Genomic DNA, 23,986 nt, shown 5'->3' with positions numbered 1-23,986 from the left:
AAAGCAGAAAGAAGAGCGGAACGCGTTGCTGTCTAACCTCCTCGTTAAGTTAATCGTAGGTACTGACCTCCTGATATTTAAGTGTTTACTATCTATTTGCTGTAAAGTTTTGTATATTTTGTAAACTTCCTCCCCCCCCCCCTCCAGATCGTAGATGTCTAAAATCGTTGTACATCAGGTTCTTTTATACTCCATTGTTCAGCACAAAGTGTGGTTTTTTATTTAGAATAATAAAAACGGAAAACGCTGACCTCTCGTGCTGCATTTCTTTATTAAAAAGATTATTTGTGAGACAGGAGTGGGAGCCGGGGGGGCAGCTCAGCACAGGGGGTGGCTCTGGGGGGGCACAGGTGTGTTGGATTTCCCCACAGTGGGTTGAATCAGTGAAATGTAGCAACACGCATGCGTGTGGAGTTGGAATATGCTGCTGCGTGGCTGTGTCACGCGCCTGCTGGCTTTGCTGTTGCGTGTTCAACTTCGTTACTGCAATGAAAATGAGCTGGGGGACTGCCCCAGCCCTGGGCTGCAATGGGAGAGCAGTGGGTGCAGCAGAGGGGCTGGGGGGGGGGGCTGCTCCTGCTGCTCTGTGCCAGGGGTTTGGTGCAGCCCCGGTGCCGGGTCTCCCCGGCACATCCTGCCCTGTGCTCCACGGGGCGGTGAGCATCCTGTCCCTGGATCCGGTCCGATTTGCTTATGCTTCACTTTCTTAGGCAGCTCAAGGCCTTCAGATGGATGAATTCCCTCCGGTGGCACTTTCACCTTCCCCTGCCCAGGGCCCAACCCACGCACAGTGTGTCTGAGCAGAACTGCAGCCAGGAGAGACTTTGGATTCTCCGACTTCTTGCCCGTGGGGTCCCGTGCTGCTGAATGCAGATGGGACCCCCAGCTCTCACCCCAGAGATGACTTAAGGATGAAGACGGCCGCTCTGCGTCTGAGATGTTGCGCTGTAAAGCCGTGCTGAGCCGTTCCTCCCCGCGGCAGTCTGACGCTGTGCTGTGTCAGCGCCCTGCACCGCAGCACCTTCGTTTGAGCCGTGCCAGGCTCTGCGCTGGTGCTGCAGCGGGAGCTGTGTTAAAGCAGCGGATTTTGCCCCATCCTGATCAAATGGCATCGGAGTGAGAGGGCAGCGCTCACCCCTCAGTGGGGTTCAGCTGTGAGCTGAGGGCTGCAGAGCGCGTGGGGCTGTGTGGGGTCAGGGCGCACCGAGCGTCGCGTCCATCGCTACAAGCATGTCTCTAGGAAAGCGGAACATCTCTCTGTCTCTTGTTCTTACTTTGGCTAAATGGGTCTGATAGTGCTCAGAGGCGACACGGCCACGACTCCCGTTGGGCACATTGCCCTCACCTGCAGAGCGCGACGGGCGGCTGGCCAGAAAGCAGAACGCCACTGGAAGCCTGCCGTGGGGAGCTGCCCGGCCCCGCGCCAACCTCAGGTGGGCACCCCGCCGCCTTTAGCTGGGTGCAGCGCCATCCTTGGCGATGATGACGGAGTGCTGCGTGGAGGAGGAGGAGCCCTCTGCGCCCTTCTGCCCGGCCGCATCCTTGGGAACGTACCTGACCACAGCCGAGATGAGTTTGCTGCGGAAGCTCTTGCTGAGGAAGTTGTAGAGGACGGGGTTGAGGACGCAGTGCAGCAGCGTGAGGCAGTCGATGATGTCGTAGAAGAAGTAGAGGAAGTGGGCGAAGGAGCAGTGCAGGACGATGTGGGTGCCGTCGAGGGTGAGCAGCGTGAGCAGGACGTGGAAAGGCAGCCAGCTGAGCAGGAACGCCGCGATGTAGGTGTAGATGAGCAGGCAGTGCCTCCCCCCCTCCGGCTTGGAGCGCCGGACCAGCCGCGCCGTCAGCACATTGAACACTGCGATGATGGGGAAGGGGATGAGGAACCCCACGGCGGTGGTGGCCAGGCTGACCGCCAGCGCCCACTCATCGTAGGTCTCAAAGGGAGCCATGAAGATGCAGATGGGGTCCCCGGTGTTCACCAGCTGCATGTGGGACACCTCCACGAAGGGGATGGCTGCTGCCAGGACCCAGACGCAGGCGCAGACGACGCGGCGCACGCGGTGCTGGTGCCGGTGCCAGAAGGGCGAGGAGCCGCGCAGCGAGACGTAGCGGTCCACACTCAGGCAGGTGAGGAGGAAGATGCTGGCGTACATGTTGGCAAAGTAGAAGTAATGCGTGAAGCGGCAGAGGAAGCTGCCCCAAAGCCAGGTGTAGTCCAGCATCACCTCCAGCATCCAGACGGGCAGCGAGAGCAGCACGCCCAGGTCGGCGATGGCCATGTGCAGCACGTAGAGGCTCACCAGGCTCCGGCCGCCGCGTGTCTGCCAGTTCACCCAGACCACCAGCAGGTTTTCCACCAGCCCCACCACGAAGATGGCGAGGTAGAGCACGAACACAGCCACGCGCTTGGCGTTCTCATCCAGGCTGAACTCGCAGGCGCTGTAGCTGTAGTTGAGGAGGTGGAGCAGCTCCGACAGGTTGTGGTACTCGCCGTACTCGCTGGGGGCGGTGGGCGTCTCGCTGGGGGCTGCCGTCGCCTCGTCCATGCTGGGAGCTGCAGGGAAATGGAAAGCGATGAACCGCGGTGCTGGGAGCCCCCCCGGGTGATAAGCCTTGGAGACCCCCACAGGTCACACCTCCCTGCGGCTTTCTGCCTAACCCTAATGATGGCCAATTGCAGCGCCGGGGCGTGGGACGCAGATCCAGCTGGGGGCGTCGAGCTGCTCACCGGGTTCTGGTTTACATCCCTCTGCCTTTTTGCCCTGAGGGATGTCACCGAGACCCCTCAGACCCCTCCAGAAGCAGCAGTTCTTATTTATGAGGGGAGAGGCAGCGGGGTGCAGCCTTCATTTGCCACGAGAAAAGATCAAAATGAATCGAGCAGAAAATCTGAGCAGCACAGCTGGGAAACAGGTGAAAACCAGCGGGTCTCTGCTGGCACAGCTCAGCTCTCTGAGCTTCTGAGGCCCTTTTTAATCCTACGGGATTTTCTTCCACCGTGCCAATTCCCACATCATCCCTTTAAAAGACCCTCAGCGGATCCCAGAGCGGATCCCAGCACGGCCCCAGCCCCGCGCGCACGGGGGACCCGACCCTGGGGCTGCCGACGGAACGGCCGCAACGCACAGCACCGCACAGCACCGCACGGCGCCGCACAGCACCGCAGCCCCCCGCAGCTGTGCCCAAAGCCCGGGGGTTGCGCTGCGCTCTCCGCCCGCAGTGGCGGTGGGATCTCGGGGTGCGCGGACGCGGCTCACCGGGGGTGCGCGATGCGATCCTCGCGGCGTGGCTGCGGGAGCTGCTCTGGGCTTGCGGGGCTGCGCTCCGGGATCCCACCCCGCAGGAAATGAGCGCGGCAGCCCCGTATCCTGAGGCGGCCCCGGGACGCGGTGTGTGCCCGAGGGCGGTGCGTTAAGGCGGGGGGGGTACAAGGACAGGTGCTGCCCTCGGTGCCGGAGGGTCCGCAGCGCATCCATCCCCGCCCCATGAGGGATGTGGGGGCACGGAGCCGCGGGCGGAGCGTGGCCGGGTGCGGGTGGGGGGAAAGGATCCCCGGAGCTGTGAGTCCGTGGGTTGGGGTGGGCTGGGGAGCGCGCTGTGCCCGTCCTTGCGGCCATGCGCGGGGACCCTCGGGTTCTTTGTTGCGGAAAGATGACAAAAGCAGCACAGTGCGGTGCTGCGCTGCTCGGCACGGCACGGCGCAGTCCAGCACGGCACAGCGTGGCACAGAGCGGCATCGGCACGGTGCAGCGTGGCACAGCACGGCACTGAGGGGTCGGGGCATCGCAACCCCCTGGTGCTGTCTCAGCGGTCGGAATGCAGCGCACGTCCATCCCCACAGCAGCTCCTGTGCCCGGCAGCAATTAATCAGCGGACAACAGCGGGGCAGCGCGCAGGGGAAGCGAGGGGGCTCAGCCTTGCCCCGCGTTGGGGAGGGGGCTGATAGGCAGAACGTTTTTGCCTCGGGCTGCAAGTCCTGCAGAACAATTGCAGGAAATCTCCTTTACAAGTGCAGACAAGGCATCGCGACCAACAATCGCTCGGAAGGAAGGCACGGAGGGAACAGGGAAGCGCGTGCACTGATAAGTGGGCGCTGTCTCAACAACGGGCGGGCGGCCAAAGAGCAAACAGGTACCGGCCCACGGGATTCGCTGTTTGCAAACAGGAACGGGCGCTGCTTTGCCCCACGCCGAGGACGCCACGGGTTGGCATCGTCCTCCTGAAAGCGGTGCACGCGGTCCGGCTGGGGCGGATGCGCTGCGTGCTGGAAGCTCCCGGCGTTGGCGTTTTGCTTCTCGGGGGCTCAGGGAAGGAGCAGCGCGGAGCTCCGTTGGTGGTGGCACAGCAGAAGGGCTGCGCGGTGTGGGTGACCCCACCTGGGACCTGGAGGGGGGGTGGCTCCGCCGAACTCCTCTGAGCTCTGCTCTTCACGGAATTGGCACAGAATTGGGTGCTCAGGGGGCACCGCAACGAACGCATCGCCCCAGCGCGCTGAGCCCCCCCGCCACATCCCCCCCCTTTTCCCCAGGGCCCCATTTGTTTGGAGATTGATGGGATAAGGGGCCCCTTCCTCTCCGGAAGGGCCGTGCTCAGAGGCCCCGGGTTGGGGTGGAGGGGCCCCAGGGAGCTCAGCGTTGGGAAGGGGGGGGGGTTGGAGGCAGAGAGGCAAAACCCCACGGGAGCTTCTACCCCAAGGAGCTGAATCCGCATCCACCATTCCCCCGGCTTTTGCTGTTGGCAGCGCTGCTCCGAGTCCAATGCCCTCCCCACGCAGCCCCCCTCCCGCACTCTGCAGCCCACCCCAGGGACACGCAGGGACAACGATGCTGTGCCGGCTGCTGGGATGCTGCACCCATCAAACCTACAGGAATTCCCTGCTTCGCACGAGGGCTCCTCGCACCCTGCACCCCGCATCGCCCCGCATCGCCCCACATCGCCCCGCATCAGCCCGGTCCCGCACGAGCTCAGCCCCCGCACGTGACAGCGGAAGAAGGGACGCGGGTGGGCGGCGTGGGTCGCTCCTCAGTCCTGCAAGCAATTGCACGGCCTCGGGGGCCCATCTCCAAGTCGTCATCGCTAATTATCCCTTAATTAGAGGTATGAAGGATGCATGAGTCACCGCCCACACATCTGATGTGCCGAACCACAGCAGCACCCATCGCTGCCAGCGGACTCCGAGGGTGCAGAAGGGGGACAAGTGGAGCTGTGCAGCCCAGCTGGGAAGAGAGGGATCCTGGGGAGGGGGCTTTCCTCTCCTGCGCTGAAGGTGCAGCAGAGGATGGACCTGATTGCAGCCCCCGGCAGCTGCGGGAGGCAAAAAACACCCAACTCCCGAGGATGGCAAACTGGGGGAGGGGGAGTATGATGCTGCGTTAGGAGTGAGCTGCTGGAGGGGCTCTGGCACGGCTGGAGCAACGCAGCGGGGCTTTGTGCCCCTCTGCCCGTAGCCCCAGTGCGGGGCGAGCTGTGAGCTCTGAGGGCACGAGGGCTGCTGCTGTAGAAGGGAAAAACGCATTTAATGAGGTCCTGCACCCGCAGGAGCCCCGCGTGCAGCACGGAGCGGGCACAGGGATGCGCTCAGGGTGTCCCGCAGTCCGGTTTTGGCATCAGGAAGGCGACGAAGGCATCGCAGAGCCACGTCGGGCAGTAGCTGAGAGGCAGCAGGAAGAGCAGCGCGTCCCAGCCGGCGGCGTAACGGCTGCGGGGACTGCGGGACAGCAGCGCGTGCTGCACGCGGGCGGTGACGCGGGACAGGCGGGGGCTGCTGAGGCGGTGCAGGAGGGCGCTGCGACGGGCGTCTGTAGGGCGGGGAGGGAGGGGGTCAGCGGGGCGCAGGGATCCGCGGGGTGGCTGCAGTGCTGTGAGGAGGTGGGGGGAGGCACTAACAGGTTTCCAGGTAGCGGCGGCCGTAGGATGCCCGGGTCTCTGCCGGGAGCTGCGCCCACAGGCGATGCAGTTCCTTTGCTGCCGCTTTGGGGTCGGTCATCCCCGTTCGGAATCCACCGGGTTCAATGATAGAGACCTTCACCCCAAAGGGTCGCATCTCACGCCTGGATGGGGACGAGGACATCGATGTCATTGCCCCAGGATGGGACCCAGCACTGCCACTGCAGAGAAGGTGCTGCTCCAACCCTTTCCATCTTTGCACAACCGCTGGTTCCCACCCACATAATTCACAACCCAAACAGACACCTTTCACAATCCCTCCCCACCTCTCTGTGCCTTTCCCTTCTATTGGGACAGGAGTGGCCGGGGAGGAATGGTGAAAGCAGGGCAGAGGCAAAACAGCGCTGCTCCACGGCTGCCAAACCCCAAGAAGGACAAAGGCCAGGCTGTGCTGAACCTGAGGCTGTCGGAGAAGGCTTCCACACCGAACTTGGAGGGGCAGCGCCCCCCAAAGCCAGAGAGCCGGCCCATTAGGTGTGGGCTGTGTATCTGTGGCCCCCCCTGTGCCTCACTCCGGGCCACAGTGGGGAAACCCAACCACACGGTGCACCCCAGGCAGTCCAGCGTGGGGCTGAGGTGGCGCACGAGCAAACATTGACCTCAGTGGGACGGCGTGGGGTCAGAGCAAACTTTGGAGCCGTTCCACGGGACACACAGCGGGGCAAAGACTGAGCAGCGAGGTGCCCTGCCTGACGCCAGCACCCCAGTGCTGCCAGGCAGAGCCTGGGGAGCTGCGGCTGTTTGGGGAGCACGGGACTCACCTGAGGCTGTCGGAGAAGGCCTCCACACCGAACTTGGAGGGGCAGTAGCCCCCCCCGAAGCCGGAGAGCCGGCCCATCATGCTGGCCACGTTGACCACGCGGCCGCGCGCCCGCCTCAGCAGCGGCAGGACGCTGACTGTCACCTCGATCAGCCCCACCAGGTTGACGTTCAGCACCGCCATGAAGTCTTCCTTCCTCAGCCACTCGTTGGGGGCGGTGGGGTTGGCGATGCCGGCGTTGTTCACCAACCCCCACAGCCCTGCGATAGGGACGGGGTGAGTCGCGACCCCCACCGTGCCCCCTCCCGGCCCGGCCCCCTCCTACCTCTCTGCCCCACGCGCTCCTGCACCCACGCGGCGGCGGCGGCGATGCTGCTGCTGGAGGTGACGTCCAGCAGGACGGTCTGCAGGCGCGAGGAGGCGGCCGCCCGCAGCCGTGCGGCCCCCGACTCCGTCAGGCAGCCCGCCAGCACCCGCAGCCCCCGCGCGTCCAGCTGCCGGGCCAGCAGGTTGCCAAAGCCCGAATCGCAGCCCGTGATCAGCACAAACTTCTCCTCCAGGCCGGGCACCGTCTGCCGCTCGCGGTGCCATCGCCGCAGCAGCCACAGCCCCAGCAGCGCCAGCAGCCACAGCCACATCCTGACCGGGGGAAGAGGGGCTGAGTGGGGGTTTCCTGCAAGCACCTGCGGATCGGCGTCATCCTGGCTCCTGGCTGTGCCCCTGCGGCTGTCTCACTGCTGCCCCAAGCACGCCATGCTGGGGGCTGTTCCCTGGATTTGGGGTCTTTGGCTCTCAGATGTCCTTGCGCTTCCCTATCGGCTGCCACCCCAATGGAACCCATTGCAGCTGGTGCTCGGGGTGGGTGCTGGTTTGCGGCTCTTGGCCCTACCTGCCCCCACCGCCCTCCTGCCACACACCACACTCGGTTTCCGTTCCTTTAACGCACCTGTGAGGTTTCCCTTCATCGTGAGGACGACGCACTGAGGACGCAGTCCAGTGCAGCCTCACCACGCTCCCCTGGAGCACAGCATCTCATTGGGGCTTCAGAGCAGCACCCACCGCCCCACAGAGCTCCCACCCCGCTGGGACACCCCCAGTCCAGCCTTGCCTGACTCCTCCTGCACATCTCCCTGCGCTGTGCCCGTCCCGGAGGAGCTGCACCTGCAAACACCGCAGCGCAAACCCCGGGGTTACCTGGGCAGGTCTGCACCGCTCCACAAGTCCTCGCACAGCCCACATCCCCACGTATAAATAGAGCTCAGCGCAGAGCAGCAGTGCCACGCAGCACGGGGCAGCAGCGGGGGCAGCGGTGCCCGAATTGCTGCAGGCAGTGCTGCAGGGTGGGCAGGATTGCACCAGCCCTGGAATAAACCTCGAGTTCCCTGATCCGCGCTGCCTCGTGTTGCGCAGAGCCATTCCGGGAGCGCTGCCGCAGCTCTGCAACAGCCGCTCGTGCTGATGGAGCGCGACCCGAGGCCGTGCACGGCACTGCAGGGCTGACCGCACCGCACCATCCACATAGGAAGCGCGTGAGGATGCAGCCATGCCGGGATGAGAGCAGAGCAGCGCCGCTGGGGCTGAGCTCCCACTCTGCACTGTGCCACTGGGGCGGCCGCCCGCTCGCCAGCAGCTCCTGGGTGCTCCCAGCTCCAGGGGAGGGCAAAGCGGGCACGGGCTGTGCGGGGCGGGGGCTTGGCAGCACTGCACCAACTGCTCCCGCATGGGCACAGCCTCAGCGTGCTGCCGAGGGAAGGAGCTCGGCTCAATCACACCATACAGGGAGGAGGAGGTCATCTTTATTCAGCAGCAGTTTGCCAGCCGTGGCGGTGCTGTGCAGTGCGTGCCGATGTGGGATGTCAGCTGTGGGGCGATGCCAGCTCTGCCCACACTGCCTCACCCTCTCTGGGCAGGTTTGGGGTAGAACTGGGTGAAGAAGGCATCAGAGATGGCGGAGGGCATGTAGCTGAGCGGGATGAAGAACAGCCTGGCATCCCAGCCAATGGCGTAGCGGCAGCGCGGGTAGCGGCTGGTCAGCGCGTGCTCCATGCAGTCCGTCACCAGCGAGAGGTTGGGGTTGCAGCTCCTGTCTGCCGCCTGCATGCTTGCCAGGACTGGGGGCAGAGGGAGGGGGCAGGCGCTTACCTCGTGCCCAGGAGGCCCACTGGGTCCCGGCGCAGCGCAGCACTGCAGTGCCAGATGGGCTCTGGGGATGCACTCACAGCCCTGCCAGTATTTGTCCCCGTAACTCGCTTTGGTTTCATCGGGCAGCCTCTCCCAGATTTTGAGGACGCTCTTCTCCAGGCTGGCGGCGTTGGTGATACCCGTCTTGAAGAAGCCCGGCTCGATGACGCTCACCTTCACCCCGAAGTGACGCATCTCAAGCCTGGAAGGCAGCGATGCCATGGGATGGGAGCAGCAGTGGGGTGTGGGCTGTGTATCTGTGCCCCCCACTGTGCCTCACTCCGGGCCACAGTGGGGAAACCCAACCACACGGTGCACCCCAGGCAGTCCAGCGTGGGGCTGAGGTGGCGCACGAGCAAACATTGACCTCAGTGGGACGGCGTGGGGTCAGAGCAAACTTTGGAGCCGTTCCACGGGACACACAGCGGGGCAAAGACTGAGCAGCGAGGTGCCCTGCCTGACGCCAGCACCCCAGTGCTGCCAGGCAGAGCCTGGGGAGCTGCGGCTGTTTGGGGAGCACGGGACTCACCTGAGGCTGTCGGAGAAGGCCTCCACACCGAACTTGGAGGGGCAGTAGCCCCCCCCGAAGCCGGAGAGCCGGCCCATCATGCTGGCCACGTTGACCACGCGGCCGCGCGCCCGCCTCAGCAGCGGCAGGACGCTGACTGTCACCTCGATCAGCCCCACCAGGTTGACGTTCAGCACCGCCATGAAGTCTTCCTTCCTCAGCCACTCGTTGGGGGCGGTGGGGTTGGCGATGCCGGCGTTGTTCACCAACCCCCACAGCCCTGCGATAGGGACGGGGTGAGTCGCGACCCCCACCGTGCCCCCTCCTGGCCCGGCCCCCTCCTACCTCTCTGCCCCACGCGCTCCTGCACCCACGCGGCGGCGGCGGCGATGCTGCTGCTGGAGGTGACGTCCAGCAGGACGGTCTGCAGGCGCGAGGAGGCGGCCGCCCGCAGCCGTGCGGCCCCCGACTCCGTCAGGCAGCCCGCCAGCACCCGCAGCCCCCGCGCGTCCAGCTGCCGGGCCAGCAGGTTGCCAAAGCCCGAATCGCAGCCCGTGATCAGCACAAACTTCTCCTCCAGGCCGGGCACCGTCTGCCGCTCGCGGTGCCATCGCCGCAGCAGCCACAGCCCCAGCAGCGCCAGCAGCCACAGCCACATCCTGACCGGGGGCAGCAGCAGCAGCCGCAGCACGAAGAGGAGAAGGAGGAAGAGCAGGAGGAGGTGGAGGCGGCCGGGACTCGCTGAGCACAGCGGGGACACCGCAGCAAAGCGCAGAGCAGACCTGAGCAACACCTCCGGCCTCTGCTGACCTTGGACCTGCCCAACCCTGCGGGGCTGGTCCGGGAGCAGCGCCGTGCCAGCTCAGCTGAACACGGGGCCGGGCAGAGGCTCAGCCCGTCCTCCTGCGTTCCCAGCAGAGCAGCCAAGCTGCAGCCGGATCGATGCGCTGCGCTCCCCGTCCCGTATCGCCCGCCGTGCCGAGCGCCGTGCAGCTTTACGGCGTTTGCAAACGCTGCTCACACCCATGTTCTCTCGCAGGGACCCGCGTGAGCCGCGCACGCAGAGCTTTGGGTCCCATCCGCGGCCCCCGGCCTCTCACTCGGCCCCTCGGCAAAGCCGCCCCTGGTTGTCACGGAGCCGAGCGCATCCATCCCGCCGCCCCCGGGCCACACATGAGTGGGGCGCCGAAGGGGCTCCTCTCCCGGCGCTCGGGGCGGGATGAGGTCGGGACGCAGCGAGAGGAGGCACCGGCAGGGCAGAGACCGGGTCGGTGCCGGGGCTGAGCCCCGCGGGGCTCCCCGCCTTTCCGCTCCGGTGCCTCGACGGCCGGCGCCGCGCCGAGCCGCGCCATGCCGTTCCGGGCGGGGCCGCACTACATCTCCCAGCGACCCGCGGGTTCCTTCGGCCCCTCCGCTTCCCTCCGCTTCCCGCCATGGCGCCGTTCGAACCGGCGGCGCTGCCGGAGCTGCTCCCGGTGTTCTACCGCCGGCTCTTCCCGCACGGCGCCTACGGCCGCTGGCTCGGCTACGGCGGCGGTGAGCGGCGGAACCGGGCTGCACCGGGCGGGGCGCGGGGAGGCGAGTGCGGGGCTGAGACCGCGCACCGGCGGGGTCCGCGTGCCCCCCCAACCTCCCCAACCCAACCCGCACCCCCGCAGTGGAGAAGAACTACTTCCAGCTGCGGGAGTTCTCCTTCACGCTGCGGGACGATGTGTACGTGCGGTTCCAGTCGTTCGGCAGCCCGCAGGAGCTGGAGAAGGAGCTGCAGAGGACCAACCCGTACAAGATCGACATCGGCGCCGTATATTCGCATCGCGTGCGTCCCCCCCTTCCCCCGCCCCCGAACTCCCCGGTGGTTGCGGGAGGACGACGGGGTGACCCCTCTGCTCCCCGCAGCCCAACCAGCACAACACGGTGCACCTCGGGGCGTTCCAACCCGTGGAGAAGGAGCTGGTGTTCGACATCGACATGACCGACTACGATGACGTCCGGACGTGCTGCAGGTTCCCGGGGGGGCTGGGGGCTGCGGGTTCCCGGGGGGGCTGGGGGGGCTGCAGCCCCGTAGAGCCGGGATGGCGCCCGCCTGACTGCTGTGCTCTGCCCGCAGCTCGGCCGACATCTGCTCCAAGTGCTGGACTCTGATGACCATCGCTGTCCGTGTGATTGACCGCGCGCTCGTGGGTGAGAGATGCGGGGAAGCACGCAGCCTCTGCTCACTGGGACCCCGCTGCCCTTCGTAGTGATGCCTTGAAGTGGGTCTAGGGGAGCGCTGCTGTGGGGCTGGAGCAGGAGCAGAGGGCAGGCAGGTGCCCGGCGTGCTCCCCCAGCCCCTCTGTGCCCCATAGAGGACCTGGGCATGAAGCACCGCCTGTGGGTGTACTCGGGACGGAGAGGTGTGCACTGCTGGGTCTGCGACGACGCCGTGCGCAAATGGTCCCCGGCGCTGCGTGCGGCCGCTGTGGAGTACCTGAGCCTGGTGAAGGTGGGTGCATGGGGGGAAGGGTTGTGCTGCCCACCTCCTTGGGCTGACCACGCTGTCCTTGCCAGGGTGGAGCTGAGACGGTGAAGAAGGTGAACCTCTCGGAGCCCGTGCACCCCTTCATCAGGTGGGTGCAGATGTGCTGCCCGGTGCGGAGCCGATGGCCGTGGGGTGCTGAGCTCCATCTGCTCTGCAGGCGGTCGGTGAACGTGGTGGAGAAGTACTTCGAGGCGTACGCACTGCAGGGCCAGGACGTCTTGGGCAGCCCCGAGCGCTGGGACAAAGTGCTGGCCTTGGTCCCAGAAGGTATCCTTCCAGCTGCTCTGCTCAGGGTGGGCAGCGGGGTTCGCGTTGGCTGCGATCGGCCTTAACAGCTGGCAGAGCACCGTGAGCTGCTGCAGAGCGAGTTCCCCAAGAAGCGCGACTCAGTGCAGCGCTGGGAGCTGCTGAAGGGCCGCATGGAGCGGACACGGGTGAGTGGCTGTGGGGCGGTTCTGGGGTGGCTGTGGGGTGGCTGTGGGGCAGTGCTGCTCCCTGACTGCCTGTACCCACAGCGGGCAGCAGGCAGTGGGAAGGGCACGGCGTGCTATGCAGACTGGGAGATCATGCTGCAGTACTGCTTCCCACGGCTCGACATCAATGTCAGCAAAGGCATTGGGCACCTCCTGAAGAGCCCCTTCAGCGTCCACCCCAAAACAGGTGGGTCTCTGTACCCCAAATTGGGGGTTCCGGCTGTTTGTGGGGTCAGCAGCCCATGCGGGGCACCCTGGGCAGCAGTTCCATCTCTTGCAGGCCGCATCTCGGTGCCACTGGACCTGCAGAGGTTGGATGACTTCGACCCGTTCGCAGTGCCCACCATCAGGTCTGCACATCAGGCTGGTGGCGGGGGATCCCCAGCTGTGGGCAGCCCCCCACATGCCGCCCTTCCCTGCAGCTCGCTGTGCCAGGAGCTGGATGAGGCTGGCGATGATGCAGAGCAGGAGGACAGCGAGGAGACGGAGCCAAAGCGGCGGATGCGGGGTGAGCGGGGCCGGGGGGCAGCAGGGGGGGTTAATTGCAGGCGTGGGCAGGCCGGGTGGGGGGTCCAGGCCCACCCCCCTTCACCCCCCTCTCCTCAGACTACCGGCGGACGCAGCTGGCGCCCTACGTGAAGGCCTTCGAGCAGTTCCTGGAGGAGATGGAGCGCGCGCGGCGCGGGGAGCGGCTGTGGAGGAGCGGTGAGCGCTGGGGATCCCGCCGCTCCCAGCTGCTCTTCATTGCTTATTGAAAACCTAATGAGGTTCAGTAAGGCCAAGTGCAGGGTGCTGCGTTTGGGTCAGGGCCATCCCAGGTATTCACACAGACTGGGGAAAGATCTTGAGAGCAGAGAAGGACTTGGGGGTCCTGGTAGACGAGAAGCTGGACACGAGGCAGCAGCGTGCGCCTGCAGCCAGCTGTGTTCTGGGCTGCGTTAAAAAAGTCGTCCCCCTCTATGGGCTCTGGTGAGGCCCCATCTGCAGCACTGCGTCCAGGCCTGGGGCCCTCAGCACAGGAAGGACGTGGAGCTCTGGGAGCGGGTCCAGAGGAGGCACTGAGATGACCAGAGGGCTGGAGCAGCTCTGCTGTGAGAAAAGGTTGAGGGAACTGGAGCTTGTTTAGCTGGGAGAAGAGAAGGCTGCGGGGAGACCTCGTGGTGGCCTTCCAGCACTTGAAGGGAGCGGATAAACAGGAGGGGGAACGGCTGTTGGTGAGGGTGGGTGCTGACAGGACAGGGGGGAATGGTTTTAAAGTGAGACAAGGGAGGTTGAGGTTGGATATGAGGAGGAAGTTTTTCCCCCAGAGGGCGGTGAAGCACTGGAACAGGTTGCCCAAGGAGGCTGTGGATGCCCCAGCCCTGCAGGCATTTAAGACCAGGCTGGATGTGGCTCTGGGCAGCCTGGGCTGCTGGTTGGCGACCTGCACACAGCAGGGGGTTGGAGCTGGATGAGTGCTGTGGGCTTTTGCCACCCAGGCCATTCCATGATTCTATGATTCTATGATCGTTTGATCTCTAAAACCCCATTTCTGCTCTTTCCCAGACCTGCAGGGAGAGTTCTGACCATGCTGCCGGCAGCCCCTGCCCTTGGGAGGCCGTTGATTGACCTTGATTGACGTCTGCTGCTGCTGTGGGGCAGGGAGACTGACCCCCCCCCCCCCCCCCCCGGTTGCCTTCTCATTTCTTTTTATGCTTTTTGTACTTTTTGTACCCAAAATCCATTAAAGGGCGCTGCTCAGCCCCGTGTCCGTGTCCCTGGGGGGCAGAAGGGATGGGGCTCCCGCGGGACAAAACTCGGAGCGGGGCACAATTCCCCTTCCCGAGGAACGGCTCCCGTTCTCGTGCCCCGGAACGTCCGAACGTGGCCCGGAACGCCCGAGCGCAGCCGGCGGGGCGGGCGGGCGGAAGTGCACCGCGCCTCTCCCCCGGAAGTGATTCTCTTTCCGGAAGTCGCGCCTTCCGCCGCTTGGTCTCTTTCCGCCGCCATCTTGGGCTCCGCTTCCCGTACAGTGAGTGTCGCCGCCGCCATCCGCCTCCATCCGCCACCGCGTGGGGCCGGGAGTGCGGCCGGGACGGGAGGGAATGCGGGAGGGCGGCGGCGGAGCGGTCGGGGCCCTCGGTGGGGCCAGGGCAGCTCCGAGAGGGCAACGCCGGGGCGGCCCCGCGGGGACGGCTCCGCGCGGCGGGGGGAGGCGGCTGAGGCCGCGGCCGGGCAGGAGGGAGGCGGGAGAGCCGCGTAGGCCGCTGCCGGTCCGAGCCATGGGGTGGCGTGGGATCCGCTCCCGTCTGCTCTGTGCTGGGTCCGCGCTGTTGTTACCGGCGCGGGCAGCAGCCGGGCGGCCCTCGGTATCGGTTGATCTCCGAGCCCCCGGTGTGCGGTGGCGTTGGGTAAGGCCCATTGCCGGCGTCTGAAGGCGGCCCTTCGGGGACTTCTCGGGGCGGCCGCGAGTCCGGTGTGGTTTTTTTTCCCCCTTGTTCACGCAGAAATGCCTGGCGAAGCTACAGAAACCGTCCCGGCCACAGAGCAGGAGCTGCCGCAGCCACAGGCCGAGACAGGTGAGCCGGGGCTCCGGACCGGCGCTGGGAAAACCGCTGAGCCGTGAGCCCATGGTGGGGGAAAGCAGCAGTGGGGCGGCTGAAGGCAGCGCTGCGGGCTCCGTGCTGCCCTGGGGTTCACTCAGTCCCAGCCTGGTCCTCGGCCAGCCAGGCCCAGCAGAGTTGGTGGCCCTGGGTTGCAACAGGGGCACCTTCCGTCTGCCCTCATATTGCTGTACTGCTCACTGTGTCCGGGTAAAATCTATGAGTGCTTTGCGCCCATGTGCCTGGTGTAGCATCTTTAAAGGCAGGGGTTACTTCCAGAGGAAGCTTTGGTCACCGGAGTTATGTTTTTTGTCTCTGCATTCAGGGAGGCGTTGCATCATCTACACTGGCATGAAAACGCACGTGGGAAGAGCGTGCAGTGCGTGATGGGCAAATAGTTGATGTGGCCAAGGGTGTGGGAGAGGTGGGACGCAGGAGAAGCTGGGGCAGCCTGAGCAGTCAGAAGCTGCTGGCAGGGTGCGTCCATTGCCAGGCGGTGGCCTCCTGGCTCTTGGAGCAGGTTGAAGTGACGGCTGCTGTGTGACAGCTGTGTGGCTGTGTCTGGGGGCAGCTGCTCCATTCCCCGTCAGGCATAGCTGGGATTCCTGCGGCTCGGTTGCCTGCCAGGGACTTGTGTCCATGGGGCCTCTCCTGGGGCACTGTGCTTCACTGGGTCACCTTCTGTCAGCACCGTGCTGCTCTCGAATCTCTCGCAGCGTCGTGGAGGCTGGGAGAAGTTGATCCCAGGCTGAGCTGCCAGTGCTGGGCCAGTGCTGTCCCCTGCCCTGGGGGTTGGCGTGGGGTGGTGAGGCAGAGCGGGGCTGGTTGCCCCCTCTTGTTTGTTGAGGAGGTGGAAGAGTGAGCACAAGGACTGTCGTGGTCATCGTGTCTGTGCTGAGCCAGCCCCCCTGGGGCCAGGCCAGGCAAGAAGCTGGGCTTTGGAGGGCTCTGGTGCAGGGTGGGAATCTTCAGTGTCTTCCTCTGGCTTTCATCTCATGCTTCGGAGGTTAGCTGGTGTGTGGGAAGTTTGTGATGCTCAGCACAGAGGTCTCTGTGCAGGGCAGGGCTCCAGCCTCTAGCGTGCATGTGGCCTGGTCACAAGAGGCTTTGCAGTCTATTTACTGTAAACATCCCTTAACAAATTACACATGGTTTGCAAGAGCCCCCACTCCACATTTGTTTGTGGAAGTGGCTGCTGGAGAAGGAGGGGTTGTCTGTGGGGCTGATTACAGGACGGCCTCACACAGTGCTCTCTGGTGCGTGGGGGTGAAGGAACGGAGAGGGCTGGACAGGATTTTTCTTAAGAGAGCAGAGTTGTCCTTTCTGCTTGCTCAGTACGGGGCCGGAGGCCAGCGCGCTCTTGGCAGGACGCACTGCTCCTTTTTGAAGTGTTTATGGCTTCCCCCCGAGCTGAAGTGTGCTGGTTGATGCTGGCTGTCCTGGCCAGTGGCTGGAGCATCCAGCAGAGCAGCTGCAGGCTCCTCTGCTGCTCTGTGTTTTGGAATAGCATGGGGTCAGCAGGGTATTAGAAACATCTTCTGAGCCGTGGTTCTTGGGCAAGAAAAAGTGAGCCCACCTGAAGAAGAAGCTGTTGTGGGTCTTTCCTGTGTGTGTTGCTGCTCTGGGCAACGGAGAGAGGGGGCGTGGAGTACCTGACTGGCTGTGGTCTTAATTTGGCAAAGATAGAGCCCTCCTGTGGGAGATCCATGTGGGGTGGCTCCTTCATACAGGACAGCAGGCAAGAGTCAGCACCCAGAAGTTGCTGACTTTTCCCAGAAGGGAAAAAGGAGGAAATCTGCTCCCGTCGCATGGCTGCAGCTCTGTAGGCTGCACTGGGGCGCTCAGCCCTTGGCAGGAGGCCTGGCCACGTCGCCCCTGTCTCCATGTCACCCCTGTCTCACGTCACCGTGGGCGTGCAGGGCTGTGCTGCCCACACAGCTGGTTCTGCTCTCCCGACTGGTGGCACCAGTTCTGCTGGTCTGATCCGTGCTGCTGCCTGGGCTCTCACACTGCCTCTCCCCTGCCCGGGGCTCCTTTGGTTCTGTGTCAGGCGTTGGGAATGGCCCGGCTGCGTGGAACGGGGCAGTGAGCGCTCCGAATGTAACAATCTGTCCTTCTCACCGTTCAGTTCCAGCTGCCCTCCCTCCTGCAGCCCCTGCTGCCACTTCTCCTGCAGCAGCGCCAGGTACTCAGAGCTCCTCAGTAACACCCCGTGTGTCACATTAACCACAGCGTGCTGTTCTGGATGTTTGTAGTTGCATTAACCCCGCTGGTGTGCAGAGGGAGAACTCTGGGTCCTGGCCCTGTCCTTGCTCAGAGGAGCCAGGCAGGCTTCCTCCTGGTGCTCCTGGGAGGCTGCTGGGGGAGGCTGGCTGCCTGCTGCTCCCCAGCTCCCTCTGTGTCATCCCTGAGCCTGGGACCGCTTCCCAGCGCTGGGGAGTGCTGGAGCCCGGGGTGGGGTCCCTGAGAGCTGCCGGGGCATTGTGCCCCTGGGGGCTGGAGCTGTGGAGAGCCCAGAGCCAGAAGGCAGACGGCGGGCTGTTGTGGGTGTGCGTGTGTTTCTTCCTGTGCTGCCCTTGTTCTCTCCTTTTTTCTCATGGGTTCACTTTGTTTCTTTCCTTCAGCTGTTCTTCCTGCCGCTCATTCCCTGCCTCTGACTCCAGCCCTGGGCCCAGCTGCCCAGGCTGTTCCCACGGAGCCACCCAGCTCTGCCCCAGCCGTGCCCCCAGCCCCTCTCTCCCCTGCTGTGGTCCCAGCTGCAGCAATTCCTGTCTTCTCTGCCCCTCCCCAGCCCTCTGCCGCAGCTCTGCCCCTCCCAGTTACTTCTTCCCCTCCTCCAGCTCCAGTTCCACCATCCCCAACTGGTTTTGCTGCCCAAGGTTCTCCAGGGCCTGCTGCTGTCCCAGTCAGCCCAGTGTCTCCAGGACTCCCAGTCCCAGCGTCACCAGTTCTGGCTGCTCTTCCTGCTGCAGGACAGGCAGCCCCCCCGGCAGCCCCGCCATCTCCAGCGAGTCTCGGCTGTCTCCCAGCTGCTCTTACGCCTCCTGTGAAAGTCTCTACTCCTCCCAGCCCCACAGGAGCCACAGCGGCCCCTCACCCTGCGCCTCCCAGGAGCCCTGGGGCAGCCCCAGCTGCTCTGCCACCTCCCCTGGCAGCAGCCCCTGCAGGTGCCTCAGCTCTTCCCCAGAGCCCCCCTGCGATGCCAGTGCACCCTGCTGCACCTCTGCCCCCTCCAGCTGCCCCGCTGAGCCCAGCCCTGGCAGCCACCATCTCCCCACCCATCTTCCTGTCTGCCCCCATGGCGCTGGCCCCTCTGCTGCCAGGTGGCACAGTCCCCTGCAGCGCTGCTGCTCCCCTGCGGGGCCCTGTGTCTGGGACTCCCATCTGTCCGCTGGCTCCGGCTGCTCCTCCCGGGACCCTGACGTGTCCTGTGGGCCCTGCCGTGGCAGCCCCTGGCTCCCCTGCAGGTCCCCATTCTGTGGCCAGGCCCCCCCCTGGGAGCCCGATTCCTGTGTCAGCCCCTGTCCTGCTCAGCCCATCCCCAGCAGCTGCCTTGTCCCCCTCAGGGCTGCCACCAGCAGCAGCAGCTCCAGTTAAAGCAGCTCCAGCGACCCCTGTCTCACTGCCAGCTGCTGTGACTGCTGCTCCTGCCAGTCCCCTGCCTGTCACATCAGCGATGGCAGCTCCAGCCACTCCTCCTACGGCCAAAGGAGCACCCCAGAGCCCACTGCCTGCTCCACTGACTCCCTCTGCCCCTGCTGAACCAGCTCCTGTGGTTCCACCAGCCTCTGCTGCCACCAAAGCAGCAGCCCACAGCCCAGTCACCAGCCCGTCCGCCTCTGCTGCTGTGGTTTCTGCAGCTACCCCTGCTGCCACCAAAGCAGCTCCCCAGAGCCCTGCTGCTGCCCCCTCTGCTCCCTCTGCTGTGGTTCCTTCAGCTTCCCAAGCTGCAGCTGCCCCTGCTGCCACCAAAGCAGCTCCCCAGAGCCCTTCTGCTGCCACTCCAGCTCCTGCAGCTGCCCCTGCTGCCACCAAAGCAGCTCCCCAGAGCCCTGCTGCTGCTACTCCAGCTCCTACAGCTGCCCCTGCTGCCACCAAAGCAGCTCCCCAGAGCCCTTCTGCTGCCACTCCAGCTCCTGCAGCTGCCCCTGCTGCCACCAAAGCAGCTCCCCAGAGTCCTGCTGCCACTCCAGCTCCTACAGCTGCCCCTGCTGCCACCAAAGCAGCTCCCCAGAGTCCTGCTGCCACTCCAGCTCCTACAGCTGCCCCTGCTGCCACCAAAGCAGCTCCCCAGAGTCCTTCTGCTGCCACTCCAGCTCCTGCAGCTGCCCCTGCTGCCACCAAAGCAGCTCCCCAGAGTCCTGCTGCCACTCCAGCTCCTACAGCTGCCCCTGCTGCCACCAAAGCAGCTCCCCAGAGTCCTTCTGCTGCCACTCCAGCTCCTGCAGCTGCCCCTGCTGCCACCAAAGCAGCTCCCCAGAGCCCTGCTGCTGCCCCCTCTGCTCCCTCTGCTGTGGTTCCTCCAGCTTCCCAAGCTGCAGCTGCCCCTGCTGCCACCAAAGCAGCTCCCCAGAGCCCTGCTGCTGCTACTCCAGCTCCTACAGCTGCCCCTGCTGCCACCAAAGCAGCTCCCCAGAGCCCTTCTGCTGCCACTCCAGCTCCTGCAGCTGCCCCTGCTGCCACCAAAGCAGCTCCCCAGAGTCCTTCTGCTGCCACTCCAGCTCCTGCAGCTGCCCCTGCTGCCACCAAAGCAGCTCCCCAGAGCCCAGTCACTACGCCCTCTGTCTCTGCTGCTGCAGTTCCTGCAGCTCCCCAAGCTGCAGCTGCCCCTGCTGCCAACAAAGTGGCTTCCCAGAGCCCTGTTACTGCTGCACCAGCTCCTGCAGTTCCTCCAGCTGCCCCCTCTGCAGCCAAAGCAGCTCCTGGGAGCCCAGCTGCTGCCCCCTCTGTCCCTGCCAGCTCCCCACCTGTCACACCTGTGCTGGCAGCTCCAACTGCACCCCCTGCAGGCAAGAAGTCCCCAAAGAGCTCCGCTGCTGCCACATCCTCACCCTCTGCTGCAGCAGCTCCACCAAGTCCTACAGCTCCAGCTGCCCCCACTGCAGCCAAAAAGCCCCCGAAGAGCTCTGCTGCTACCCCCTCTGCCTCTGCTGCACCAGCCCAAGCTGCAGCCAAAAAGCCCCCCAAGAGCCCTGCTGCTGCCCCATCTGCTCCCTCTGCTCCTGCCACAGCTCCACCAGCTCCAGTGCCCCCCCCTGCGGCCAAAAAGCCCCCGAAGAGCCCCACTGCTGCCCCATCTGCTCCCCCTGCCCCTGCAGCTCCAGCATCTTCAGCTGCAGCCAAAGCACCTCCCAAGAGCCCCACTGCCACCCAGTCTAATTCCTCTGCCCCTGCTGCAGCCAAAGCACCTCCCAAGAGCCCCACTGCTGCCACGGCAGCCCCTGCTGCTCCCTCTGTCCCCCCTGCAGCCAAGGCAGCTCCTGCCAGCCCGGCAGCCCCTGGCACGCTGCCTCCGGCTCCAGGTGCTGCTGCCTCAGCCCCGGGGGCTCCTGGTGCCCTCCCAAAGCCAGCAGCCGATCGTGCTGCCCCCGCGCCCCAGAAAACAGAGGCCACCCCTCCTGCCTCTTCTGTGCCGAACGCTGCCCCTGCCAAGAAGCAGCCCCCCACCAATAAAGGCAGCAAGCAGGCCCCACGTCCGTCCACAACCAAGCCTCCCGTGAAGGCCCCCGTTCCCGCCAGTGCTGCAGTTGATGACGATGATGACCTGCCCCCCCTGATCCCCCCCGAGGTGCCCGCTGCCGAGCCGCCGCTGCAGCCCATCCTGGTGGACCTCTCTCCCCGAGCAGCCGAGGCCCCCGCTCCTAAGCAGCCCATGGTGAAGAACGACAAGGGTACTGCTGGTCAGCACGGTTTGCCGTGTGCATGGAGTGTCGCTGGCTGCCCACCAGATACTAACCCACCACGGGCCCCGAGTGCCCCCTGTGTCGCCCGGTGCGTCCGTGTGCCGTGCTGGGGGGGGTGGGGGGCCGAGGCTGTGCCATCACCTCTGTGGCGCTCAGCACGGCGCCTGCAGGCTGCTGTCACTAACAGTGTCCTCGGGCACGGAGCGCGGTGTGAGCTGTGTGCGTGCTGGGACTGCTGCCTGAGCTGGAGCTTCGGGAAGAGCTGCTCCACGCTGTGCCCAGCTGCGCGGGCTCGGTGTTGGCTGTGGGTTTCCCGCTGTCCATCCCCCACAAGTGCGGAGCTGGGGGCCGTGCTGGTGCCAGCTCCATCCTGGGGCGTTGGCATCTCCCAGCAACCTGCAGGGACCTTTGTGCGGGCTCCTGTGTGCGTGGTTCCAGAGAAGGAAACAGGCGTGAAGTTGGGTAACGGCTGCATGAGAGAGCGCCGCGCACACCGGCAGCCTGCTCTGCGGGCTGGAGACACGCAGCTCTGCTTTGTGCCTTCCTGCACAGCAGGCAAAGCTGTGCAGTGTTCTGGAAGGTTCCGTGCGCTGCAGCAGCAAGAGCTGGTGGAGAGGCCGACCTGAGTGTCCAAAATGGTGCTTTTTGATGAGAGCTTTCAAACTAAGTACGGATCATCCTGTCATCCAGTCACAGAGAGGTGCAGCAGCCTCAGGGACCTGGTGGACTGGGTCTTGAATCAGTGCCGTGTCTCAGCTCCTGCAGCACCAGCTGCTGAACAGGTTTGAGGAGCTCTGAGAGCATTGCTGCTGACTCACAGCCCTGGGCGGCACTGCCCTACCTGGGCCAAGGCTTTGATCAGGGGCTTTGGCGTTGCAGCGAGCCTTTGGGCCCACGCAGAGCTCCGGCAGCCCCACAGGGCACCGCCTGGCCGGTCACAACCCCCTGCTTTGGCTTCTCTGGCCGCTCCTGGGCATCTTCCACCGTGCTGAGAGCCGGGAGGCACTGAGTGGCCTGCTGCTGTCCCTGCTCGTGGCTGCAAGGAGAGCTCCTCCCACCAGGTGCTGCTCAAGCGTATTTAATGGCAATGCATTGGGGCTTTTTAACTGTCAGCACCTGGAATCCCCAGCGACAGTTGACACCAAGGCATTAGGGTTCCATGATCTGATTGCGTCCCTTGAAGCGACCTGCAGCTTCTGGCAAGGTGCCGAGCTGAGAACTGTGACGTGTTCGTTTCTGCAGGGTCCGGAACAGAGTCTGACAGCGATGAGTCTGTACCAGAGCTCGAAGAGCACGACTCCACACAGGCCACGACACAGCAGGCACAGGTAGGGAGGGGTGCGAGGAGCCACCCCTGTGCCTGCGGGGTCAGAGGAGCCCTGCGCCCTGCCAGCTCTGCCTGGTTCTCACAGCGCTCTCCTGTTTGCTCTTCTTGCAGCTTGCAGCAGCAGCTGAAATAGATGAAGAACCTGTTAGCAAAGCAAAACAGAGCAGGAGTGAAAAGAAAGCACGGAAGGTAAGGGGATGGCAGATGGGCAGATGTGCGTGTGGACAACCTCTGGCTTTGGGTCTGGCATATTACCCCCCACCAAGTGCTTGGCGTTTGCTTTGGGAAGCCATTTGGGGCAGCAGCTCCTCACCTCCCCACCCAGCACTGCAGCAGCAGGGTCTGTGGGAGCTGCAAGAGGTTTGTATGACTTTTTGCCTTCATTAAACCCCTAGGCAAGAGAATGCCCCTGTTCACAGGCAAAATCCTTGTGTCTGGAGTGGCTCCAGCTCATGGTGTGGATCCATGGCGTGGATCTTTGCCTGTCCTGGGGGTTGAGTTTCCTCCCGGACTCTGTGCTGTGTCAGTCTGAAAACCTGGGGATGTCTGATGAGGGGACACATCTCATCACGGCCTGAGCTGTCTCAGCACCTCTTCATCCCCCCGCTTTTCTTTCTCATTTGTTTTTCAGGCAATGTCTAAACTCGGCCTCCGCCAGGTCACAGGAGTAACCAGAGTCACCATCCGCAAATCCAAGAACATCCTCTTTGTCATCACAAAACCAGACGTGTACAAGAGCCCAGCATCAGACACTTATATAGTCTTTGGAGAAGCAAAGGTGAGCTGACTGCCGTGCCAGGCAGCCACGCTCCTCCGTGCTCACAGCAGCAGGGCAGGCTGCAGAGCTGTGAGGGCTGCTGGGGGTTTGTCCTTGCTGCCTGCACCCCTATTTGTGCCCTGGGGTGGCGCAGGCAGGCCCACAACCCACACCAATGTCTTGCATCCCTGTGGGGCTGCTGCGTGTGGGTGCTGCTGAGCTCAGCCTCACCCACCTGAGCCCGTGTGCTGCCATCAGACTGCACAGACCTGGCCTCACTTCTGCTCCTTCCCTCCTCCAGATTGAAGACTTGTCCCAGCAGGCCCAGCTGGCAGCTGCCGAAAAGTTCAAAGTGCAAGGAGAAGCTGTGTCAAACATCCAAGAAAACACACAGACCCCCACCGTGCAGGAGGAGAGCGAGGAAGAAGAGGTGAGCCTTCCCCAGACGGCCCCGCAGGGCTTCTCCATCCACCTCCTGCCCGTGGTCGTGTCTGATGGGCAGCCAGCAGGATTTGTGTGCGGGCACAGAGTTCTCCTCCATCCACCTCTGCCTCAGTGGCAGCAGGGTGCCTCTGTAGGGCGGCACAGCGGGGGCTCAGAGCCAACGGTGCTCGGCTGCAGTCAGACCCGCGCTCTGTGTCCTTAGGTTGACGAAACCGGTGTGGAGGTGAAAGACATCGAGCTGGTCATGTCCCAGGCCAACGTGTCCCGAGCAAAGGCAGTCCGCGCCCTGAAGAACAACAGCAACGACATCGTAAACGCTATAATGGTGAGCTGCTGAGTGCCGGGGGGGGGGCTGCACCCCCATCCCCCCAGTTTGGGGGTCACTGGGGGGCTGCTGACGCCTCTTTCTCTCCGCAGGAGTTGACGATGTAGCCGTCCAGAAGGAGGAGCCTATTTTTTTTTTTTTGGTATTTCAGAGAAGAGTTAAAGGAACCTAAATTTAAAATTTGTACTGTTTCTATCAGTTAATAAAAGTTAATTGATAGAGCCGCACTGAGTGAAGGCGCAGCTTCTCTCGGACGCCCCCC

The 23,986-nt window shown here is 64.3% G+C and overlaps 5 protein-coding genes across 5 annotated transcripts; 2 read left to right on the top strand and 3 right to left on the bottom strand.

Annotated features, from left to right (window-relative positions):
* Window positions 1–1,451: 1,451 nt before the first annotated feature.
* Window positions 1,452–2,546, bottom strand: ACKR5 (atypical chemokine receptor 5; the record flags this gene model as incomplete). The annotated part of the gene is made up of 1 exon (XM_079547767.1): window positions 1,452–2,546. The coding sequence occupies one exon, from the start codon at window positions 2,544–2,546 to the stop codon at window positions 1,452–1,454; it is 1,095 nt and encodes a 364-aa protein (XP_079403893.1).
* A 3,031-nt stretch (window positions 2,547–5,577) lies between these two features.
* Window positions 5,578–7,344, bottom strand: LOC306956490 (retinol dehydrogenase 7-like; the record flags this gene model as incomplete). Its single annotated transcript, XM_079547763.1, has 4 exons — window positions 5,578–5,798; window positions 5,887–6,050; window positions 6,708–6,966; window positions 7,032–7,344. 4 exons carry the CDS (start codon window positions 7,342–7,344, stop codon window positions 5,578–5,580), a joined length of 957 nt encoding a protein of 318 aa, XP_079403889.1.
* A 1,255-nt stretch (window positions 7,345–8,599) lies between these two features.
* Window positions 8,600–10,053, bottom strand: HSD17B6 (hydroxysteroid 17-beta dehydrogenase 6; the record flags this gene model as incomplete). The annotated part of the gene is made up of 4 exons (XM_079547815.1): window positions 8,600–8,817; window positions 8,926–9,089; window positions 9,417–9,675; window positions 9,741–10,053. The coding sequence occupies 4 exons, from the start codon at window positions 10,051–10,053 to the stop codon at window positions 8,600–8,602; spliced, it is 954 nt and encodes a 317-aa protein (XP_079403941.1).
* Window positions 10,054–10,825: 772 nt separating this feature from the next.
* On the top strand, window positions 10,826–13,141 carry PRIM1 (DNA primase subunit 1; the record flags this gene model as incomplete). The annotated part of the gene is made up of 11 exons (XM_079547814.1): window positions 10,826–10,931; window positions 11,054–11,211; window positions 11,292–11,398; window positions 11,503–11,576; window positions 11,741–11,877; window positions 11,943–12,001; window positions 12,071–12,180; window positions 12,256–12,347; window positions 12,429–12,573; window positions 12,667–12,894; window positions 12,993–13,141. The coding sequence occupies exons 1-11, from the start codon at window positions 10,829–10,831 to the stop codon at window positions 13,139–13,141; spliced, it is 1,362 nt and encodes a 453-aa protein (XP_079403940.1). The 5' UTR covers window positions 10,826–10,828.
* A 1,733-nt stretch (window positions 13,142–14,874) lies between these two features.
* NACA (nascent polypeptide associated complex subunit alpha) lies at window positions 14,875–23,951 on the top strand (the record flags this gene model as incomplete). The annotated part of the gene is made up of 7 exons (XM_079547724.1): window positions 14,875–14,944; window positions 22,114–22,199; window positions 22,310–22,387; window positions 22,830–22,976; window positions 23,257–23,385; window positions 23,602–23,724; window positions 23,817–23,951. The coding sequence occupies 7 exons, from the start codon at window positions 14,875–14,877 to the stop codon at window positions 23,829–23,831; spliced, it is 648 nt and encodes a 215-aa protein (XP_079403850.1). The 3' UTR covers window positions 23,832–23,951.
* Between the last annotated feature and the right edge of the window lie 35 nt (window positions 23,952–23,986).

Source organism: Tetrao urogallus, assembly GCF_951394365.1.
Source record: "Tetrao urogallus genome assembly, chromosome: 31".
NCBI lineage: Eukaryota > Metazoa > Chordata > Aves > Galliformes > Phasianidae > Tetrao > Tetrao urogallus.
This window is presented reverse-complemented; position numbering and strand designations above follow the sequence as displayed.